At 50.8% G+C, this 15,977-nt stretch overlaps 4 protein-coding genes across 11 annotated transcripts; 2 read left to right on the top strand and 2 right to left on the bottom strand.

Moving 5' to 3' along the window:
* Positions 1 to 57: 57 nt before the first annotated feature.
* srsf2b (serine and arginine rich splicing factor 2b) lies at positions 58 to 3,454 on the top strand. Of its 8 annotated transcripts, XR_005713522.2 has the most exons (5): positions 58 to 766; positions 1,133 to 1,484; positions 1,802 to 1,965; positions 2,528 to 2,595; positions 3,241 to 3,454. XR_005713522.2 is itself a non-coding variant. In XM_040191971.2 (3 exons), the coding sequence occupies exons 1-2, from the start codon at positions 351 to 353 to the stop codon at positions 1,470 to 1,472; spliced, it is 756 nt and encodes a 251-aa protein (XP_040047905.2). In that variant the 5' UTR covers positions 58 to 350; the 3' UTR covers positions 1,473 to 1,484; positions 2,528 to 3,454. The 8 variants fall into 8 exon arrangements, 2 of the variants coding, with proteins under 2 accessions (XP_040047905.2, XP_077940341.1); XR_005713520.2 differs by lacking the exon at positions 1,802 to 1,965; XR_005713519.2 differs by having other exon boundaries at positions 2,528 to 3,454.
* Positions 3,455 to 4,719: 1,265 nt separating this feature from the next.
* LOC120827828 (eukaryotic translation initiation factor 1b) lies at positions 4,720 to 6,385 on the bottom strand. The gene is made up of 4 exons (XM_040190947.2): positions 6,172 to 6,385; positions 5,449 to 5,612; positions 5,218 to 5,319; positions 4,720 to 5,140 (listed from the first exon to the last, which is right to left on the bottom strand). The coding sequence occupies exons 1-4, from the start codon at positions 6,200 to 6,202 to the stop codon at positions 5,096 to 5,098; spliced, it is 342 nt and encodes a 113-aa protein (XP_040046881.1). The 5' UTR covers positions 6,203 to 6,385; the 3' UTR covers positions 4,720 to 5,095.
* A 578-nt stretch (positions 6,386 to 6,963) lies between these two features.
* Positions 6,964 to 9,337, top strand: LOC120827827 (uncharacterized). The gene is made up of 4 exons (XM_078084217.1): positions 6,964 to 7,647; positions 7,916 to 8,026; positions 8,863 to 9,000; positions 9,074 to 9,337. Exons 1-4 carry the CDS (start codon positions 7,642 to 7,644, stop codon positions 9,158 to 9,160), a joined length of 342 nt encoding a protein of 113 aa, XP_077940343.1. The 5' UTR covers positions 6,964 to 7,641; the 3' UTR covers positions 9,161 to 9,337.
* A 187-nt stretch (positions 9,338 to 9,524) lies between these two features.
* On the bottom strand, positions 9,525 to 15,879 carry LOC120827826 (polyserase-2). Its single transcript, XM_040190944.2, has 10 exons — positions 15,751 to 15,879; positions 12,995 to 13,015; positions 12,713 to 12,875; positions 12,363 to 12,631; positions 11,907 to 12,052; positions 11,563 to 11,818; positions 11,053 to 11,224; positions 10,727 to 10,977; positions 10,548 to 10,648; positions 9,525 to 10,330 (listed from the first exon to the last, which is right to left on the bottom strand). The coding sequence occupies exons 1-10, from the start codon at positions 15,875 to 15,877 to the stop codon at positions 10,043 to 10,045; spliced, it is 1,794 nt and encodes a 597-aa protein (XP_040046878.2). The 5' UTR covers positions 15,878 to 15,879; the 3' UTR covers positions 9,525 to 10,042.
* Positions 15,880 to 15,977: the final 98 nt, after the last annotated feature.

The following is a 15,977-nucleotide window of genomic DNA, read 5'->3' as shown; positions in this document are numbered from 1 at the left end:
ACTGTATGCTATTTTAAAGCGTGTCTTTATGTTTGTGCCGGTAGAGGCTTCCGCCAGAGGGCGCAGTGCGCTCGCCCTGAGACCGGGGAACGCCTCCGCGCTCAGCTGCAGAAGAAGAAGCTCCCTCCGCAGGTTTGGGGCAGTTGAAGAGCGCGAGGCGGATAGAGCAGTGCGGCACGAAGCCTCGTGTTTTCCGGTAGTTGCTCCACAAGAACACTCCAGGCTACTCGAATCCGTTTAAATCACAGCCTCGCAGGCGTGTGGGGACGCGTGGACATTTCACGAGCTCCATCGCAGCCGATCATTTACCGTCGCAGAGGAAGGCCGCCAGGCCTCAGCGCGTCATCGCCATGAGTTACGGTAGGCCTCCGCCAGACGTCGACGGTATGACTTCCCTCAAAGTGGACAACCTGACATACCGGACGTCGCCCGAGACCCTGAGACGGGTGTTCGAGAAGTACGGCCGCGTGGGGGACGTCTACATCCCCCGGGACCGCTACACCAAAGAGAGCCGCGGGTTCGCCTTCGTGCGCTTCCACGACAAACGCGACGCCGAGGACGCGATGGACGCCATGGATGGCGCGCTTCTCGACGGACGGGAGCTGCGTGTCCAGATGGCCCGATACGGCCGACCCCCTGATTCCCACTACGGGGGCAGCGGCGGCGGAGGTGGCGGCGGAGGAGGCGGCGGAGGCGGCGGCGGCGGAGGAGGCCGAAGAGGAGGGCCTACCAAGAGATACGGCGGCCATGGGCGCAGGAGCAGGAGGTAAGAATGCGCGCGTGCGAGCTAACTGTTAGCAGCTAGCAGCCAGACTCCATTAGCTCATCTGCGTGTTCCGCGTGTCCGCGGTCTGTCGACCGAAGCGTCGAACAAAAGAAAACAACATGGCGGATTTCACGGATCCAGCTCTGCACACATTAGATGCAGAATGAGAGTTTTGAAAATGTAGATTTGACCGCTAAATCTCCTGCGTATTGTACGTATTAACGAACCTTTTCGTCTATTGTAAATGTTTTAAGTCGTTTTAATGCCGGTAATACAAACTATTAAAACTGAGCGGACCATGAATACTTCTAGTTTGAGGATGTTTCATCTACTAATCCAGCTAATCTGTCCCGCTCGTGCGTCCAGCTCTTCCCCCAGCCCGAGGCACAGGAGACGCAGCCGGTCCCGCAGCAGGAGCCGCTCTCGTTCCCGAAGCCGGTCCCGTTACAGCAGATCCCGCTCCAGGTCCTACTCCCGCTCCAAGTCCCACTCCCCCAGGAACAAGAAGGTCAAGGCAAAGTCCCCATCTCGTTCCAAATCCAAATCAAAGTCCAGATCCAGGTCCCGATCCAAGTCTAAGTCCAAATCAAAGTCCAAGTCCAAGAGTCGCTCCAGAAGCCACACCCCCGCCTCCAAAAGAGAGTCCAGATCGAGATCCAAAAGCCCGCCCAAGTCCGCAGCAGAGAATGGAGGCGAATCCCCGTAGAGCTCAGAGCAGGTGAGTTCTGCCCAGTAGCTGTTATAGGTTTGATTCCGTTGTCTCTTGTGTAAAGTCATTAGTGGCTGCAGACTAGCAGACTAGCTCCAATGGCCGCGACCGGTAAGTGTGTCCCCTCTAGTCAGCACAGCCCTCACCATTTACATCTAGGGAAATTACCTCTAAAAACCAAACTACCTGTTTTTAATCGACAGTTTACACAGTCACATGTTCTGTCATACTCGGTGTGCAAGCTCTTCATTTTCACTGACTGCAAAGCATCGTGTTTGTCAAGGAGCGCCCTGTAAACCCAAATCTGGACTTCTCTCCTTCCTAAGCTGCGGCATCCTGTTTGCTAAAGTGGAGTTTGAGCTGAGCAGAGGCAGTATGAGCAGTTAGAAGGGATGTGGTGAGCTGTCCACAGGCCGCCTGCTGCTGCTGCTGGTGGTGGTGTGCAGCAGGGTGGAGGTGGAGGCAGTCAGAGTTGGGGTTTGGTGTCGAGGTACGTCTGTCTGTGTTTCCGCCACTGGACACACAACTGTCCGCCGGGCGGTCGCCAAGGGACCACATGAAAATAATATAACATGTATTTATAATCTATAGCTTTACGCATCGCTGATTACCAATCTGAGCTCTTAATCAGCTGAACCGCCTCCTGTAGGCCACTGACGGTTCATTATGTAGTGACTTAATCAGTAACCGCTAGTGTCAATAATTCAGGTCCCCCCCGGTTGAGCCGTAAGATCTCCTATTTGGAATATATATTTAAAGCAAATATTTATTTTACTTCCATTGTCATTGTGAGCGGTCTCACATCTGCTCCTCTATTGGCTGCCTGTCCAATTGGAGGGAAAAATGCTCTAAAACCAGAAACTGGGCAGTTGGAAATAACTGGAGCAAAACGCGGTAAAATAAAATCCGCCTACGACCTGAGGATGAAATCTTGTCCCCAGCGGAGATGTTCGAGGCTCTCGTCACGTAGATAAAAAAAAAAAAAAAAGTCAAACCATGGATGTGCCTGTTTGTTGACGTGATGAAGACGAAGCTAACTTGTCCTTCCACAGTTCTCAGGTGAAGACGGAGCGTCGAGTCGTCCCCATCCGGCCTGAGCCACAGTGTCCTGCTGTTGAAGGTTATTATTGTGTCTTCCATGCTTTGCTTTGTTTTATTGATTTGGCCTAAAAAAAAGTCTGTCGCCTCATTGATGTGCTGTGATTTTATTTTCATAAAGATTTTAAAATCTGGGTCAATGTGGAGATGAGTTGGTGATATAATCACAAGTTGGTAGGTTTGTACCTGTTGTTGTTTCTTTTGTTCTCTTTGGGCCCAACAGAACCAGTATGATCCTGGATTAGCTCACTAAAGCTCCACTTGTCCCACACGACGTCATAACAACCACAACAAATGGGAGGAGTTAAAGATACTTTTAGTACAGTTGATCTAATTATTCCACTAAGCGTTTGTGCTGATGTGTAAACGTTTCTATGACTGGCTGATTATTTTCTACATTTGATTGACTATAAAGTTGATCAATCGAATATGTACGGATTTATTTTCTTTCCCTCGCTGTTTGGTTAGTCTGATGGTGGTCTTGTCGGTGCGGTGAGAGACCACCAGTCCTGTGGAGATGTACCTTTTTTTTGTTTAAGTTAGCGTATTGTCATTAAACTCAAACGTTACATAATTAAATCTCCCTGGACGCTGACAACCTGATGCAGGGTTTTTTTCCCTTTCTGTTTTTGACCTTAATCCTGCTTGTGTTTGTTTTGTGCATCAGGCGCAGTTGTGTAGCCGTTGAGTTGTGCTGGTTAGCTGTTAAGGTGGCGTGTTGCTCTGCTGAGTGCTTGGATGTATCCAGTATTCTCCAGAGTGCTCCTGTGACTACCAGTGGTGCGGCCGCTGCTGTCCCTTTGTAAGACATGCACCCCCCCCAAATGTGCTCATGGATGACAAATGTGACTTTCATTAAAGATTTGGTGTTTTGTCTAAAACTGCTTGTTTGATTTTTGGGCATCATAAAGACGAGTTTATTATATAATACAAAACCAACTTGTGAGCTGAAGTCAGTGCATAAAATACATTTCAAAGTATCAGGCTGAAATAAAATGGTGGAAACTCAGCCAGGCATTAAAATAAAAATCCCTCACCTGTCAGCAAAATTCGCAGTTTTGAAACCAAAATAGGTAAGTTTTTTTGGGGGGTGGGAGGGCGTTATGGTGGCAATTCAGATTGATGCGCGCATAAATCAAACATCCGCGAGCAAAAGTCCGGTTTCGCGTGAAGGAGTTTTCTACGCGCTCGCTGTTCTGACTGAGGGGGCGGGGCCAGTCACCAGGGTCTCCACCTGATTGGTTACAAACCCCGTTTTTGGATTGGCCCGCCCATTTCCGCACTGAAGGAGATAAAAAATCCAAATGAGAACGTCAAACCACCAACACCTCTAACGGTAGTGGACATTACATTACAGGTCATTTAGCAGACGCTTTTATCCAAAGCGACTTACATTTCACTTTAAACCCGTGGCTTTTTCACATTTTTGCCTGGGGAGCAATTAGGGGTTAGGTGTCTTGCTCAGGGACACTTAAACATGGGGCAGCCTGGAATCGAACCAACAACCTTGTGCTTCCCTGCGCCACGACGACCCCAGATGACAACCAGGAAGGGAGCGCGAGATCGTCACTGAATCTCTTCAGGGACTACTCCGGAATATCGTGAAAAATATTGAAATTACTGACTAGTGCTGCAGGCGGAATATGCGCGCGGGGGTTAGTGATCTACCCATAGTGTTACAGGCAGAATATCTGGGGGGCGTGGCGGCGGTTGCACGTCAGTGGGGCGCAAATTACTTTCTATTCAGAATGGTCCCTGGGACAAAACCAGTTGAATTTCACCCTTGACTCGTGCCTGTCAGCATACGGTTGTGGCCATTAGACCTTTAACTCTGATATCGGAAACTCATGTCCTCTAAAAGTGAACCAATACCTGAGTCGGCAGATGAACTCGTCGGGGGTTTATAAGGATCGATGCAGAACTGAAGTTCCTGCACTGACACCTGCCCATCAGTAACGTAGTCGCAGCTAAAGGAGCCATGTTGGTTAAGTGTCTTGCCCAAGGACACATCGACATGCGGGTTAGCCAAGCCCGGGATTGAACCGCCAACCCTCTGGAGGGCGACCGTGCCGCCACGTTAACAGATGTAAAGTCTGATTTTGTACAAAACACAACACCCCAGTAACCATGACAACACTGCACCATATGGAGACTCAATGTTTTATTGAAACACCTTGAAGTACAAAACAAAAGTTACATGAAACTGCCTCCTCGTGGCACAAGACCTAAAAAGAAAAATTTAAAAGGATATAAACAAAAAGGGGAAAGGGAGGGGGGGTCATCACCACTCATCCCTGATGTTATGTGGAGCTGCAGTGGTGAGTCTTTGTGAGACCAAGCCTGTCCCCTGGTGTAGAGGGGGGGCGGTGGGGTTACACAATCTCATGTTTGTCAGAGGTAATTCACGTGTTAGCAAGTAGGAGCTGGTAGGGTGGCAAGGAAGGAGGGCGACAGCAGCACATAGAGTGGGGGGGGGGGGGGGGGGGGTCGATGGCCTTCGAGGAAAGGGCTGCTAGCAGCTTCTAGAAGCCGTGGACTTTGAGCTGCTCCTCCTTGGCCAGGCCAATCTGTGAAGAAGCAGAGAGCAATAAATAAAAGGCAGCTAGTCCGCTCTGCTGCATGAAGCTGGGAGACAGACACTCACCTCGATGAGGAACTGGCAGATATTCTTGCGCTGGTCTCCCTGAAGCTGGATCACTTCACCATACTCTGGGTGCTCAATCACTGTCCCATTGCATGCAAACTTCTGCAATGGCAAAAACAATGAGTCAGTGTTTGAGGAGGCCGAGCAGCCCCCCCATGAAGCAGGGCTCCGTAAACGCTGACAGGGCGTCAAGACAGCAAAAACTATTTCATTTCCACCTTCGGGACTCACCTTCTTGAAGGCCTTGACTAGCTTCTTCTTGTCATAGTCGATGGCGATGCCCTGGACAGTGGTGAGGGTCTTTCTGCCGTTCCGCTGCTGGATTCTTATGTGGATATAGTCCTCTGTCCCGGCTGGGAGGCGGTCATCACCCTTAGTTGCATCAGCAAAGGGGTCTGCAGGAGAAGGAGCGGTGACTACACATCTCATTTTCACATTTCGCTTACATTTGGCCGAACGCTGGAGGATGAACTGCGCATGCGTAGCAAGATGAGCGTACAGCTGCAGGCCCGGCCGAGCCGGGCAGCGGGCCGACGCCGAACGGGACCAGCTACCAACCGGGAACGCACGGGAATCACCGTCATGACAGCTTTTAGTTTGGATAATTCCCTACGGCGTCACAGCTGGTTCTAAAGGGCTCATCCGTTATCCAGCGGCCATTTTCGTCTCTACGCCTACGCGTCGGAAGAATAAGCTAAGCTAGCGCAGCGGCGGCCTAATGGCGGCACGTTGGGCGAACGGCCTGCTAGTCGGCTACAACGATCGAGTTCAATCGGGACATTTCGGGTTATCGGGGTTGAACATTAATACCCAATCGATTGCTTTCGGAATTTGTGTAATTGTTTAAGAAAACTGGTAAAACCTCGACGTGTGTGCGAAGCTAGCGGTCGGCGTAGCGGCTTCTCGCCCTTCCCCCACCTTGTCTGCCGGTTCGGTTCGATTATGACGACTTACCAAAAGTTTGGAGGTTCTGGATATCGGACATACGATAAGATTTACTTTCCTTTCGGATAATAACTTGGTTAGCGAGCGGTTCGTTAGCTGACTGTGACCTTTGTGTCGTTTCTAGGTTTTTCGCCTGTTCTCGGAGGACGGTGGTCGGCTCAGCTTCGACGACTCTCACAAAATGGAGCTCCTCGCAGGCTGCAACGGGAAAACAAGTCTTTATAGCCCCGCCCCGAAAGGAACGTCATCACGCAATTGACGTACGAAAGGGTCGTCTTCTGCTACCGCGCCCCAATGTTGCTCAACTTGTTGAAATATGACGTCATCCTGTCGCAATATTTGCGCATCAAGAACACGGCCAAAAATAAATTAATAATACACGTGTACACAGTAGAATTAAGAAATAATAGATGCGAAATGAAAATGTAATTAAATATAAAAAATACGGTTCAAATAGTAAATATCAGTGTAAAATAGAAGAACAATAACAGGAAAGCAAATTAATACAGTTAAAACAAATAGATGCTTACGGATTTCAATTAATGATATTGGAACGGAAATGAATTTAAAACGTTAAAACTATTCGAAATTGCATTCGAAACAGCACTCGAAATTGAAAGGTATTCTGCACGAAGTTGATCAAAATATTTGGTGGTATTTTAGGTTTTACGAAGGTAAAGGCTCCAAGTACTTCTATCGCTGACTTTACATGAAGTAGCCGAGGGTTTATGGTGCGCGGGTACTTCGGCTTAATAATACAACAATACACGGTGCTCCGGTTCTGCCCCAAGCCGCCCGCAACTTTATTTTCACTCCCCACAACACCTCCTTGAACACTTCCACTACTTCCTCTCCTCCACAATAAAAGCACCCACACCGGAACACAGTGTAATAAGAGCTTACAATGAAAACACCACAACTATGTACCTTGTCCTTCGCGCTGCCGTGCTCCTTCTTTTGTCCCTTCTCGGGATCCTTCCGGGTCTGCCTCCATGGCAACGCTGGTGCCGCCACGGCTAATTCCATTTGTTTACAGCAGAAAAGGTTCTTTTAATCAAAGTAACGACACGACAAGATGCTGTGACCTCACTTCGACCGTAGCGGTGTTTATTTGTATAGATCACGGGGCATTTGTGAGAACACGTGACGCTACAGAACGGTGGGATGTTGTTAGCTGCCATTGAAATGTAGCGTTAGCTAGCTACAGCGCTAACTAGCTAACGTTCAGCCACTAGGCCAACTTACTTTCCCCTGTGCGGTGTTTTGGGAGCAGTATTGTTGAGCATTGTAAGCATTACATTTTAGTAGAAAGTAGGATACAACAGATGTATTCAGGTACAGAACATGTGCCTCGGGGTTAGTACTTCAGTAAATGTAAAGTCACTTAGATTCCAACATTTTAACGTAGGAGAAAATACTGTTCTCCTCCTGTGATGTGAGCTGCGTTGTCCAAGGGGACTTCTCACAGAGAAGAAGACAATGCCGGTAAGAAAGAGCCCGTTTCCCCCCGTGTACGTGTACTTTCCTCCCCACAGGCTTCTGTGGATGGGGGTTCTGTCTGATGGTGGTTCTATGTGATGGTGGTTCTATGTGGTGGTGGTTCTGTCTGATGGTGGTTCTATGTGGTGGTGGTTCTATGTGGTGGTGGTTCTGTCTGATGGTGGTTCTATGTGGTGGTGGTTCTGTCTGAATTGAATTGAAATGAATGTGTGCTTCCTGTGGACCTCACGACCCTCCCGGTTCTGCTCCTCAGGTGTTGCCTATCTGGGAGCTTTCCATCCCGCTCCCGGCGGTGCTGATGATCACTGTGGGTCTCTACATGGTCGTCCTCGGGGTCGGACTGTGGATCCGGTGCTGCCTGAAGGTCAGCGCTCCAATTCACATATAAACTGTGCTTCACCTGTTCGACCTTTTTGAATAAATGATTAGTGATTTAACGCAACTCTAATCTCATGTAACATAGAAGCTCAGTGAGGATCGAAGGGACCGGAGGTCCTTCTCTTCTTAGTGTGAATAGAAAATAACAAGATTTATGGGTCTGTCACAGATCTTTGAAAATTCAAATCAAGGTGTTTGCTCTGGATGTGACCGTCTGCCTCATGCAGGTCACCTTCTAGTTCTGCACCTGTGTGAGTTCAGGCACAGACTCCTGCAGGTATGAATATTAACATTGAGCAACTTTTGTTGAACTTTTAGACCGGGGGTCTTAAGCGTTTTTTCAGGCCAAGGACCCCCAAACTGATGGCGAGATGGAGCAGGGACCCCCTATTCTACGGAGTTTGGTCCGCCATCTTTTATCTTTGAGCGTGAGCATGAATGGATCTGATTGGCTGGTGCCTGTGACGTCGTATCAGCATGAGAGCTGCTGTGGGACCGAAAGACAACGTCTCCTCCATCAATGTATCTGTTTGCTACAACATGTTGGATTCATGTTAATGTGTATTTAAACACAATCAATATAAGTCTGATTCTGAAGACATTTAAATTTGTGGGGAAAAAATGGTTGAAAAAAAGAAGAAAAAAAGTCTTAACAACCAAAAATGTTGCGACCCCCCCTGCAGAACCTCCTGTTGGAGACCTCTGATTTAGTCTGTTGAACATTCTTAATTCCGCATTTGTGCAAATAGAAGGTCCGGCGTTCCAGCTGGATGCATTTTGGTCTGGTCTCTGATGTGTCTCTGTCTGCTTTGTCCCTCACAGGACCGATGTCCTGCAGTGTGCGTGGACTGCTGTCCAAAAGTCTCCCTCGGCGAGCGCTGCTTCAGCTTCGCACAAACGTTTGACTGTCGCCTGCCGACGGTTCGCTCGTGTCGGGCCGGTTCGTGTCCTTCTCCTTCGGTAAGAAGCGCCCCGACACATCGGGTTCATTTTATTCATTTCGTCCTACCTGATGTGTGTCCCCCCCCCACAGTGTGCCGGATGTGACTGTGCCTGCTCCTGTCAGCCCCCGGAGTGTGACTCCTGTAACTGCCTCTGCTTTGAGATCCGCATTAAGTAGAATGTGTGCGTGTCTCTTCTTCACAATCTGTTTAATGCGTTTTCTTACAGATTATACTGTATATATTGTGATATCTTACTTTTAATGGAAAATGAATGCATTAAATGACCAGGCAGCATATGTTTGTTGGTTTTTGTTTGGTCTGATCCAGTAAATAAAAAACCCTTTTGAATCCAAGTACTTTGTCACGTTGATGCCGATGTCCCTGTGGAGATATTAAACGCGCCCTGGTACTTTAAAAGGCTTATTTACACATGTGCTATTTAGAGTGATGTGTTTGAGGGTTTGTTCCTTGACGTCTTGTGTTCCTAATGAACTGACCACTGAGCCTCGGGAGCTAGAAAACACACCAGAAAGAAAACAATCACTTTCTCTACACGTCTTTTTAATTTCGTAGTAAAGACCAACGTCTGTGAGTCGGATGGAGGTCAGACGTCTCTTCAGTGAATAACTGCGTGTGTCTGTAGAAACCGACCCGTCACGTAACACAAGGAAGATGATTGACAGGCGGATCATCGTCTGTTCTTCAGATCTCGTAAAGTAGTAATGTAATCAATAAATACCCCCTCTTACCCCCCAGGGTTTGGAGCATAACGCTGCATCATTATGTTCTAAAATAATCATCAGAGCACAAATATCACATGTAACAAAGATTTCACCAACGTCTTCATGGTATTGAATTAAAAATAACAAAACACGTACATTTAATCAGTGCAGCTTAATTCTAATTTCAGAGTCTGTTAATAACAGGAAGTAGTTTTATGTTCTTAAAGCGGACAGGAAGTGGAGGTGATGGAGCTGTGAGGTCAGATGGAGGTCGCTGTCCTTCAGAGTAAAGTCACATTCTGATGAGTCAACGCACTACTAACAGAGAGGAGGCTCCTACAGGAAGATGTGGAGACAAACGGAGAACACCAGCAGGTGGAGGAGGAGGAAGAAGGAGGGGGAGTGAGCGACGTGATCCCCGCTGGAGGCCGTGGTCTCGTTGGTGGGGGCGACGGGGGGTGATAAGAACCCCACCGTATCAAGCAGAAAGTTATTGAAGCGGCTCAGCTTGGCGAACACCATCTGCGCGGCTCGCGTCTGCCTGGTGGTGTTTTCAGAGGTTAACACCGCTGCCTGGAACCAGAAGCCATCCAGCTTACACATCAGCGGCCCCCCAGAGTCCCCCTGCAACACACACACAAGTTCAGTCACGTCTTCAACAACTGCTTACTTTGCTTCATAACATCAGAACACAGAACACACTGCTCATCCACAGTCTGCACGCTCGTATATCTGCTGTGCAAAGGATTGTGGGTCAGAAGAGAGAGCCGGTTTGTGCCGTTCACAAGAGGACTCATAGAGCATCTCCATGAGGACGGGCGTGTCCCCTGTGGTCCCTCACCTGCTCCAGGACGAAGGTCCCGGTACAGATGGTGTCTCCAAACGCCGACACGTTCAGACAGTTCTCCACTGAGGTCTGGAACTCCTGCAGAACTTGTTCCTCTGAGGATGAGAGCGAGACATGTGAGAGATGAAACATCTGGATGAAGGATGGGAGGAGCCTTGTGGTCCTGGACTCACCTCCTCCTCGCCCGGCATTCCAACCGGCGGCCCAGCACGTGGAGCCCACGGCGAAGAGTCTGTTGCCCAGGCAGATGGGCTGGATGTAGGGGGACAGGACGGGCCGGCGGGCCAGCTTCAGCACCGCCACGTTGGACCCGTTCAGGTTGCTCATGGTGATGCTGGTCACGTTGAGGGTCACCTCAAAGGGGTTGGACCCGTTCTGCTTCAGGCGGCCCAGCACCACGGTCCACTCGGAGGGAGAGGGGGGTCTGGAGGGGGACGAGACGGATGAATGTTTAAGGACCGTTGGGTACCGTTAAGCGGCCCTCCTCCCTCGCTCTCACCTGGAGAAGCAGTCGGCGTCACTCAGCACGGCGTCCTCGGCCACCAGGGTCCCGCCGCACACGTGGCTCCCGTTCTTCTGCAGGCTCGCCATCCAGGGCCACACCCCCGCCGAGGCCACGGAGCCCCCACCCGACAGACGGGAGTTCAGGGAGGCGCTGCCGCAGACCACCGCTGGAGAAACAGCCAGAGGTCGGAGGTCAAATACCAGAACAGTCCTATGAATACATTTGTGGTACTTGTACTTATCTGTATAAGTACAAGTATTTCCATTTTCTGCTGCATCTAAGGAGCAGCTATTGTACTTTTTAATACACTACTAGGTACATATTGTACTTTATACTGTGGACATCTGAGAGGTACACATCCAGATGTTGTAATAAACCAAATTAACGATGGTACCTCCTTTACTTGAACTCCATTTTGAATCTATCTCTCTCTCGTATGAAAACATCTCCGTTAAACGCTGATAAATAGATACGTTTTATTTATATAAAGAGGTCTGGACTCACCTGGGGCCGCTGGGGTCGGGGGCGGAGGCAGACCGGGGCAGGTGATGCTGAGGTCGCTGTCGGTGCCGGTGGAGGTGAAGACGACGAAGCCCGGCTGGTTGCTGGAGATCTGGCTGTTGATCCACGACTGGTACCGGGACACCCTGGTGTAGACTCCGGGGAATCCAGGCAAGGCGCATTCATTTCCAAAACTGACGACCCCCTCCTGGACCCAGACGCCGGCCTGCTGGCTCGTCAACGGACCGCCCGAGTCCCCCTGTGAGCAGAGAGGCATTCAGGATCAGACCCTCTGCAGGGGGTCAAAGGGAATCAGCCAGCGGAGGCAAGGGGATGGAGATGGTCACCTGACAGGAGTCCTTCCCTCCAGTACGCAGCCCGGCACAGATCATGTTGTCTGTGATTTGGCCCACTCCGTAGTTACAGTTGCACTCTCTGTTCCCCACGATGGGCACCTGCACCTCCATCAGGCTTCGTGAGAGCGGAAAGGATGCTAGAGACAGAAGATACAGCTCAGTCACCACGGGAGGACTCTTTGAGCAGCATCCCCGAGGAGACCAACTCTACAGCTGCATTCTCTGTAGTGACCACCAGGGGGCTCCTCTGGTCCTTCAGACGTCCATGAGAAACACTTTGCTGATCCACAGTGACCACGAACAAGTGTGGAAACTTCAATCAAATTAAATCAATAAAAACAAAAATCATTTATTTTTACACTTTAAACCTGTTTATTTCATCTGTCTTCAGACAAAAGCAACGCTGCCTCGTGGTGGTTTAGCACACCTCCGCCCCCCCGAACTCACTTCCAAAGCCCGTGGTGCCCCAGCCGGTGACCCAGGAGTTGATGCCGCTGAAGAAACTGCTGCCGGGCGCCGCCAGGCAGACGGGCAGGATGAAGTCGGTGAAGGTCACCGGCGAGGACAGGCGGAGGAGGCTGATGTCGTTGTCGTTGGGTGGGGAGTTGTAACCGGGGTGGTTGATGATGCTCGACACCGTCCTCTGCACCTCGTTGGGGTTGGAGCCCTGCAGGTTCTGGCGCCCCAGGTGCACCAGTAGGCCGTTGGTGTTGGGTCTGCAGAACGAGGAAGCGGAGCATTAGAGCAGGGGGGGCACAAGCAGGAGAAAGTGCTGTGGTTGGGGGGGGGGGGCTCACGGTTGGAAGCAGTGAGCAGCAGTCAGCACCCATTGACTGTTGATCAGCGACCCTCCACAGAAGTGACTTCCAGACCGTGTCAGACTGGCCTGCCAGGGCCAGCTGCCCGCAGGGGCCTCCTGCCCCCCCACGATCCGGGTGTTGAGCCGGGGCCGACCGCAGACTGGGGGGGGGGCACAGTGAGCAGCATGGGTAGGTTGCACATGTTTGTCATAAATATTCACTTATATAAAACGGATGAACCAATGAATATTTGGAAAAAATAAAGGACACGGAACTTACCAGCGATCTGTGAGAGGGACTCTGAAAAACACAAGAGCTCAGTATTAACGAGGTACTGACAGCCGATACCGAATCAATAGGAGGGCGATCAGCTGGTGGATCCATTGGCTCCAGTCACTGGTGGAAGCGTCCCGGCTTCATTGTCACAGTGAAACATGTCCAAGCAGTTTCCTCAAGTCACAAACATGTGAGTCCAACGTCACACAAGTACTATAACACACAAGTATTCACGTTGTTTCTCCTACAAAAAGTATTCTGAAGAAACAGCAGTCACACATTTACTATTTACTACTCACTACTATGTACTGTTTATCATCTACTGTTTGCTGTTCTATTTGTAGCAGGACGACTCGCGGTCTTGTCCCTTTAATTATCTGCCCTATAAGATCCGTACAGCTCTCTCTCCCCCTCTCTCTCCCCCCCTCCCCCTCTCTCTCTCCTCCCCTCTCCCTCCCTCTCTCCCCCTCCCCCTCTCTCTCTCTCCCTCCCCCTCTCCCTCCCTCTCTCCTCTCTCCTCCTCCCTCTCTCTCTCTCTCTCTCCCTCCCCCTCCCTCTCTCTCCCCCTCCCTCTCTCTCTCTCTCCCTCCCCCTTTCCGCCGTTCGTCCCTGACGGAGCGCTGCTGGAGGAACTGGTCAAACACGGGAAGGTGGTGTCCCCGCTTAAAAAGCTGCCCTCGGGCTGCAAGTCGCCTTTAATGAGGCACGTGGTGTCTCACAGGAGACAACTCCACATGGTCCTCACCAAACCCCAGGCCCTCCACCTGGTGATTAAGGCGAGGATCGAGGGGTTTGACTACGCCGTGTTCGCCACATCGGACGATGGGAGGTGTTTCCGTTGCGGCGGAGAGGGACACCTGGCGAGGGGTTGCCCGGAGAGGAACCCCTCGTCCGCTCCGCTGGATGTGGGGGCGAGTGTGAGAGGGGGTGAGGCCGAGCCGGTCGGTCAGGTGGATTAGGGGGTGACAGTAGGGACGGGTGAGGGGGTGAGTGTGGCGATGGGTGAGGCCCAACCGGTCGCTGAGGGGGAGAGTGTGGCGACGGGTGAGGGCCAGCCGGTCGGTCAGGTGGGTGAGGGGGTGACTGTGGCGACGAGTGAGGGGGTGAGTGTGGCGATGGGTGAGGGCCAGCCGGTCGGTCAGGTGGGTGAGGGGGTGACTGTGGGGATGGGTGAGGGCCAGCCGGTCGGTCAGGTGGATGAGGGGGTGACTGTGGGGATGGGTGAGGGCCAGCCGGTCGGTCAGGTGGATGAGGGGGTGACTGTGGGGATGGGTGAGGGGGTGACTGTGGGATTGGGTGAGGGCCAGCCGGTCGGTCAGGTGGGTGAGGGGGTGACTGTAGGGATGGGTGAGGGCCAGCCGGTCGGTCAGGTGGGTGAGGGGTCAGAGGGGATGAATGTCGGAGTGGATGGGGGGTTGAATGCAGCCCAGCGGGCAGGTGTGTGTGACCGAGTGAAAGAGGGGATGGGGGCACTTAGTGGTGGGGGAGCGTTTCGAGGTGGAACCTCGGACAGCGAGGAATACATGGAAGAGGGGGGGTGGACTTTAAGGCCCCCCGCCTGAAGAGGAAGACGAGGGCCAACAGGGGAGGCTCTCGGGCAAAAAGAGGGGGGCGCAGAGGAAAGGTGGGAGGTGTGGAGTCAGGGTCCTCTTCAGGGTGGGCCTCTGAAAACAGCGTCTCCTCAGGGGGGACGGTCACCAGCAGGCACGGGGTGGGGCAGATGAAAGCGTTCCTGCAGACCACCAAGAACCAGAGAGGAGTGGAGCTGGAGGACTACTTCTCCGACTTGGAGAAGTTCGCTCGCTCCGTTCGACACAGCTGCACGAAAAGGGTGCAGCAGACTACACCCAGCAGGAGGTCCTCCGACTAAGGAAGATCAACCTCAAGATCACCAGGGATGGAGGAAATGTGGCTGAGTGAAGCGTCCGACCGGCGGAGGAAGATCCTGAGCAAGAAGACGGGCCACTGCCATAGTGACTAATGACTGAAATGACTAATTGTTTTTTTATGTAAAATAAAGATTTTCTAAAAATCAAAAAAAAAAATCTCTCTCTCTCTCGGCCCGGTATTATTACTACGGTGTACTACTAGTACTGCTGCCTGTATTATTACTACAGTTACTACGGTGTACTACTAGTACTGCTGCCTGTATTATTACTACAGTTACTACGGTGTACTACTAGTACTGCTGCCTGTATTATTACTACAGTTACTGCGGTGTACTACTAGTACTGCTGCCGGTATTATTACTACAGTTACTACGGTGTACTACTAGTACTGCTGCCTGTATTATTACTACAGTTACTACGGTGTACTACTAGTACTGCTGCCTGTATTATCACTACAGTTACTACGGTGTACTACTAGTACTGCTGCCTGTATTATTACTACAGTTACTACGGTGTACTACTAGTACTGCTGCCGGTATTATTACTACAGTTACTACGGTGTACTACTAGTACTGCTGCCTGTATTATTACTACAGTCACTACGGTGTACTACTAGTACTGCTGCCTGTATTATTACTACAGTTACTACGATGTACTACTGCGTGCAACAAATCAAATCATAAAGAAAACTATTCGTAATAAAACAAGTGAAACTCGAATAAACCAACGGTTTCAAAAAGGGAAGAAGAACAATGGCTTCCCACTTCAGTCCCGAATTAATCGTCATATTCTGAGAGTTGCTTCATTCTTTTTGTATTTAATGTCTTAGCCGTGACGTGATTGGTCATGTGTGTGCGGCGAGGCTCCTACCTGGGGTCAGCGCGGTCAGCAGGGTCGCCACGGCGATCACGTTGTAGAGAGGCATGACGTAAAGGTGCTGCTCACCTGGAGTGCAGCTGTATAAATAAGCTTCTTTTCCTCCTCTCCTCCAACACATGCACACCTGAGCGAGGACACGCCCCTCATCCCACCTGTTTCCACCCATCACTCGTGTCACCGGCTACGGAACATTTCCCACCACACCTCCACTTCTGTCA

The sequence above is a fragment of the Gasterosteus aculeatus genome, chromosome 11, assembly GCF_964276395.1.
Source record: "Gasterosteus aculeatus chromosome 11, fGasAcu3.hap1.1, whole genome shotgun sequence".
NCBI lineage: Eukaryota > Metazoa > Chordata > Actinopteri > Perciformes > Gasterosteidae > Gasterosteus > Gasterosteus aculeatus.
This window is presented reverse-complemented; position numbering and strand designations above follow the sequence as displayed.

Excerpts from the sequence above, each read along its gene's own strand:
- LOC120827828 (XM_040190947.2), bottom strand. The coding sequence starts at position 6,202 with ATGTCCGATATCCAGAACCTCCAAACTTTTG. Across the intron at positions 5,320-5,448 it reads TAGTCAAGGCCTTCAAGAAG|AAGTTTGCATGCAATGGGAC; the intron begins GTGAGTCCCGAA and ends TTGCCATTGCAG. Across the intron at positions 5,141-5,217 it reads TCTGCCAGTTCCTCATCGAG|ATTGGCCTGGCCAAGGAGGA; the intron begins GTGAGTGTCTGT and ends GCTTCTTCACAG.
- srsf2b (XM_040191971.2), top strand. The coding sequence starts at position 351 with ATGAGTTACGGTAGGCCTCCGCCAGACGTCGACGGTATGACTTCCCTC. Across the intron at positions 767-1,132 it reads CATGGGCGCAGGAGCAGGAG|CTCTTCCCCCAGCCCGAGGC; the intron begins GTAAGAATGCGC and ends TCGTGCGTCCAG.
- LOC120827826 (XM_040190944.2), bottom strand. The coding sequence starts at position 15,877 with ATGTGTTGGAGGAGAGGAGGAAAAGAAGCTTATTTATACAGCTGCACT. Across the intron at positions 12,053-12,362 it reads GGGCACCACGGGCTTTGGAA|CATCCTTTCCGCTCTCACGA; the intron begins GTGAGTTCGGGG and ends TTCTGTCTCTAG. Across the intron at positions 10,978-11,052 it reads GACGCCGACTGCTTCTCCAG|ACCCCCCTCTCCCTCCGAGT; the intron begins GTGAGAGCGAGG and ends GTCCCCCTCCAG.
- LOC120827827 (XM_078084217.1), top strand. Across the intron at positions 8,027-8,862 it reads GGATCCGGTGCTGCCTGAAG|GACCGATGTCCTGCAGTGTG; the intron begins GTCAGCGCTCCA and ends TGTCCCTCACAG. Across the intron at positions 9,001-9,073 it reads GTTCGTGTCCTTCTCCTTCG|TGTGCCGGATGTGACTGTGC; the intron begins GTAAGAAGCGCC and ends CCCCCCCCACAG.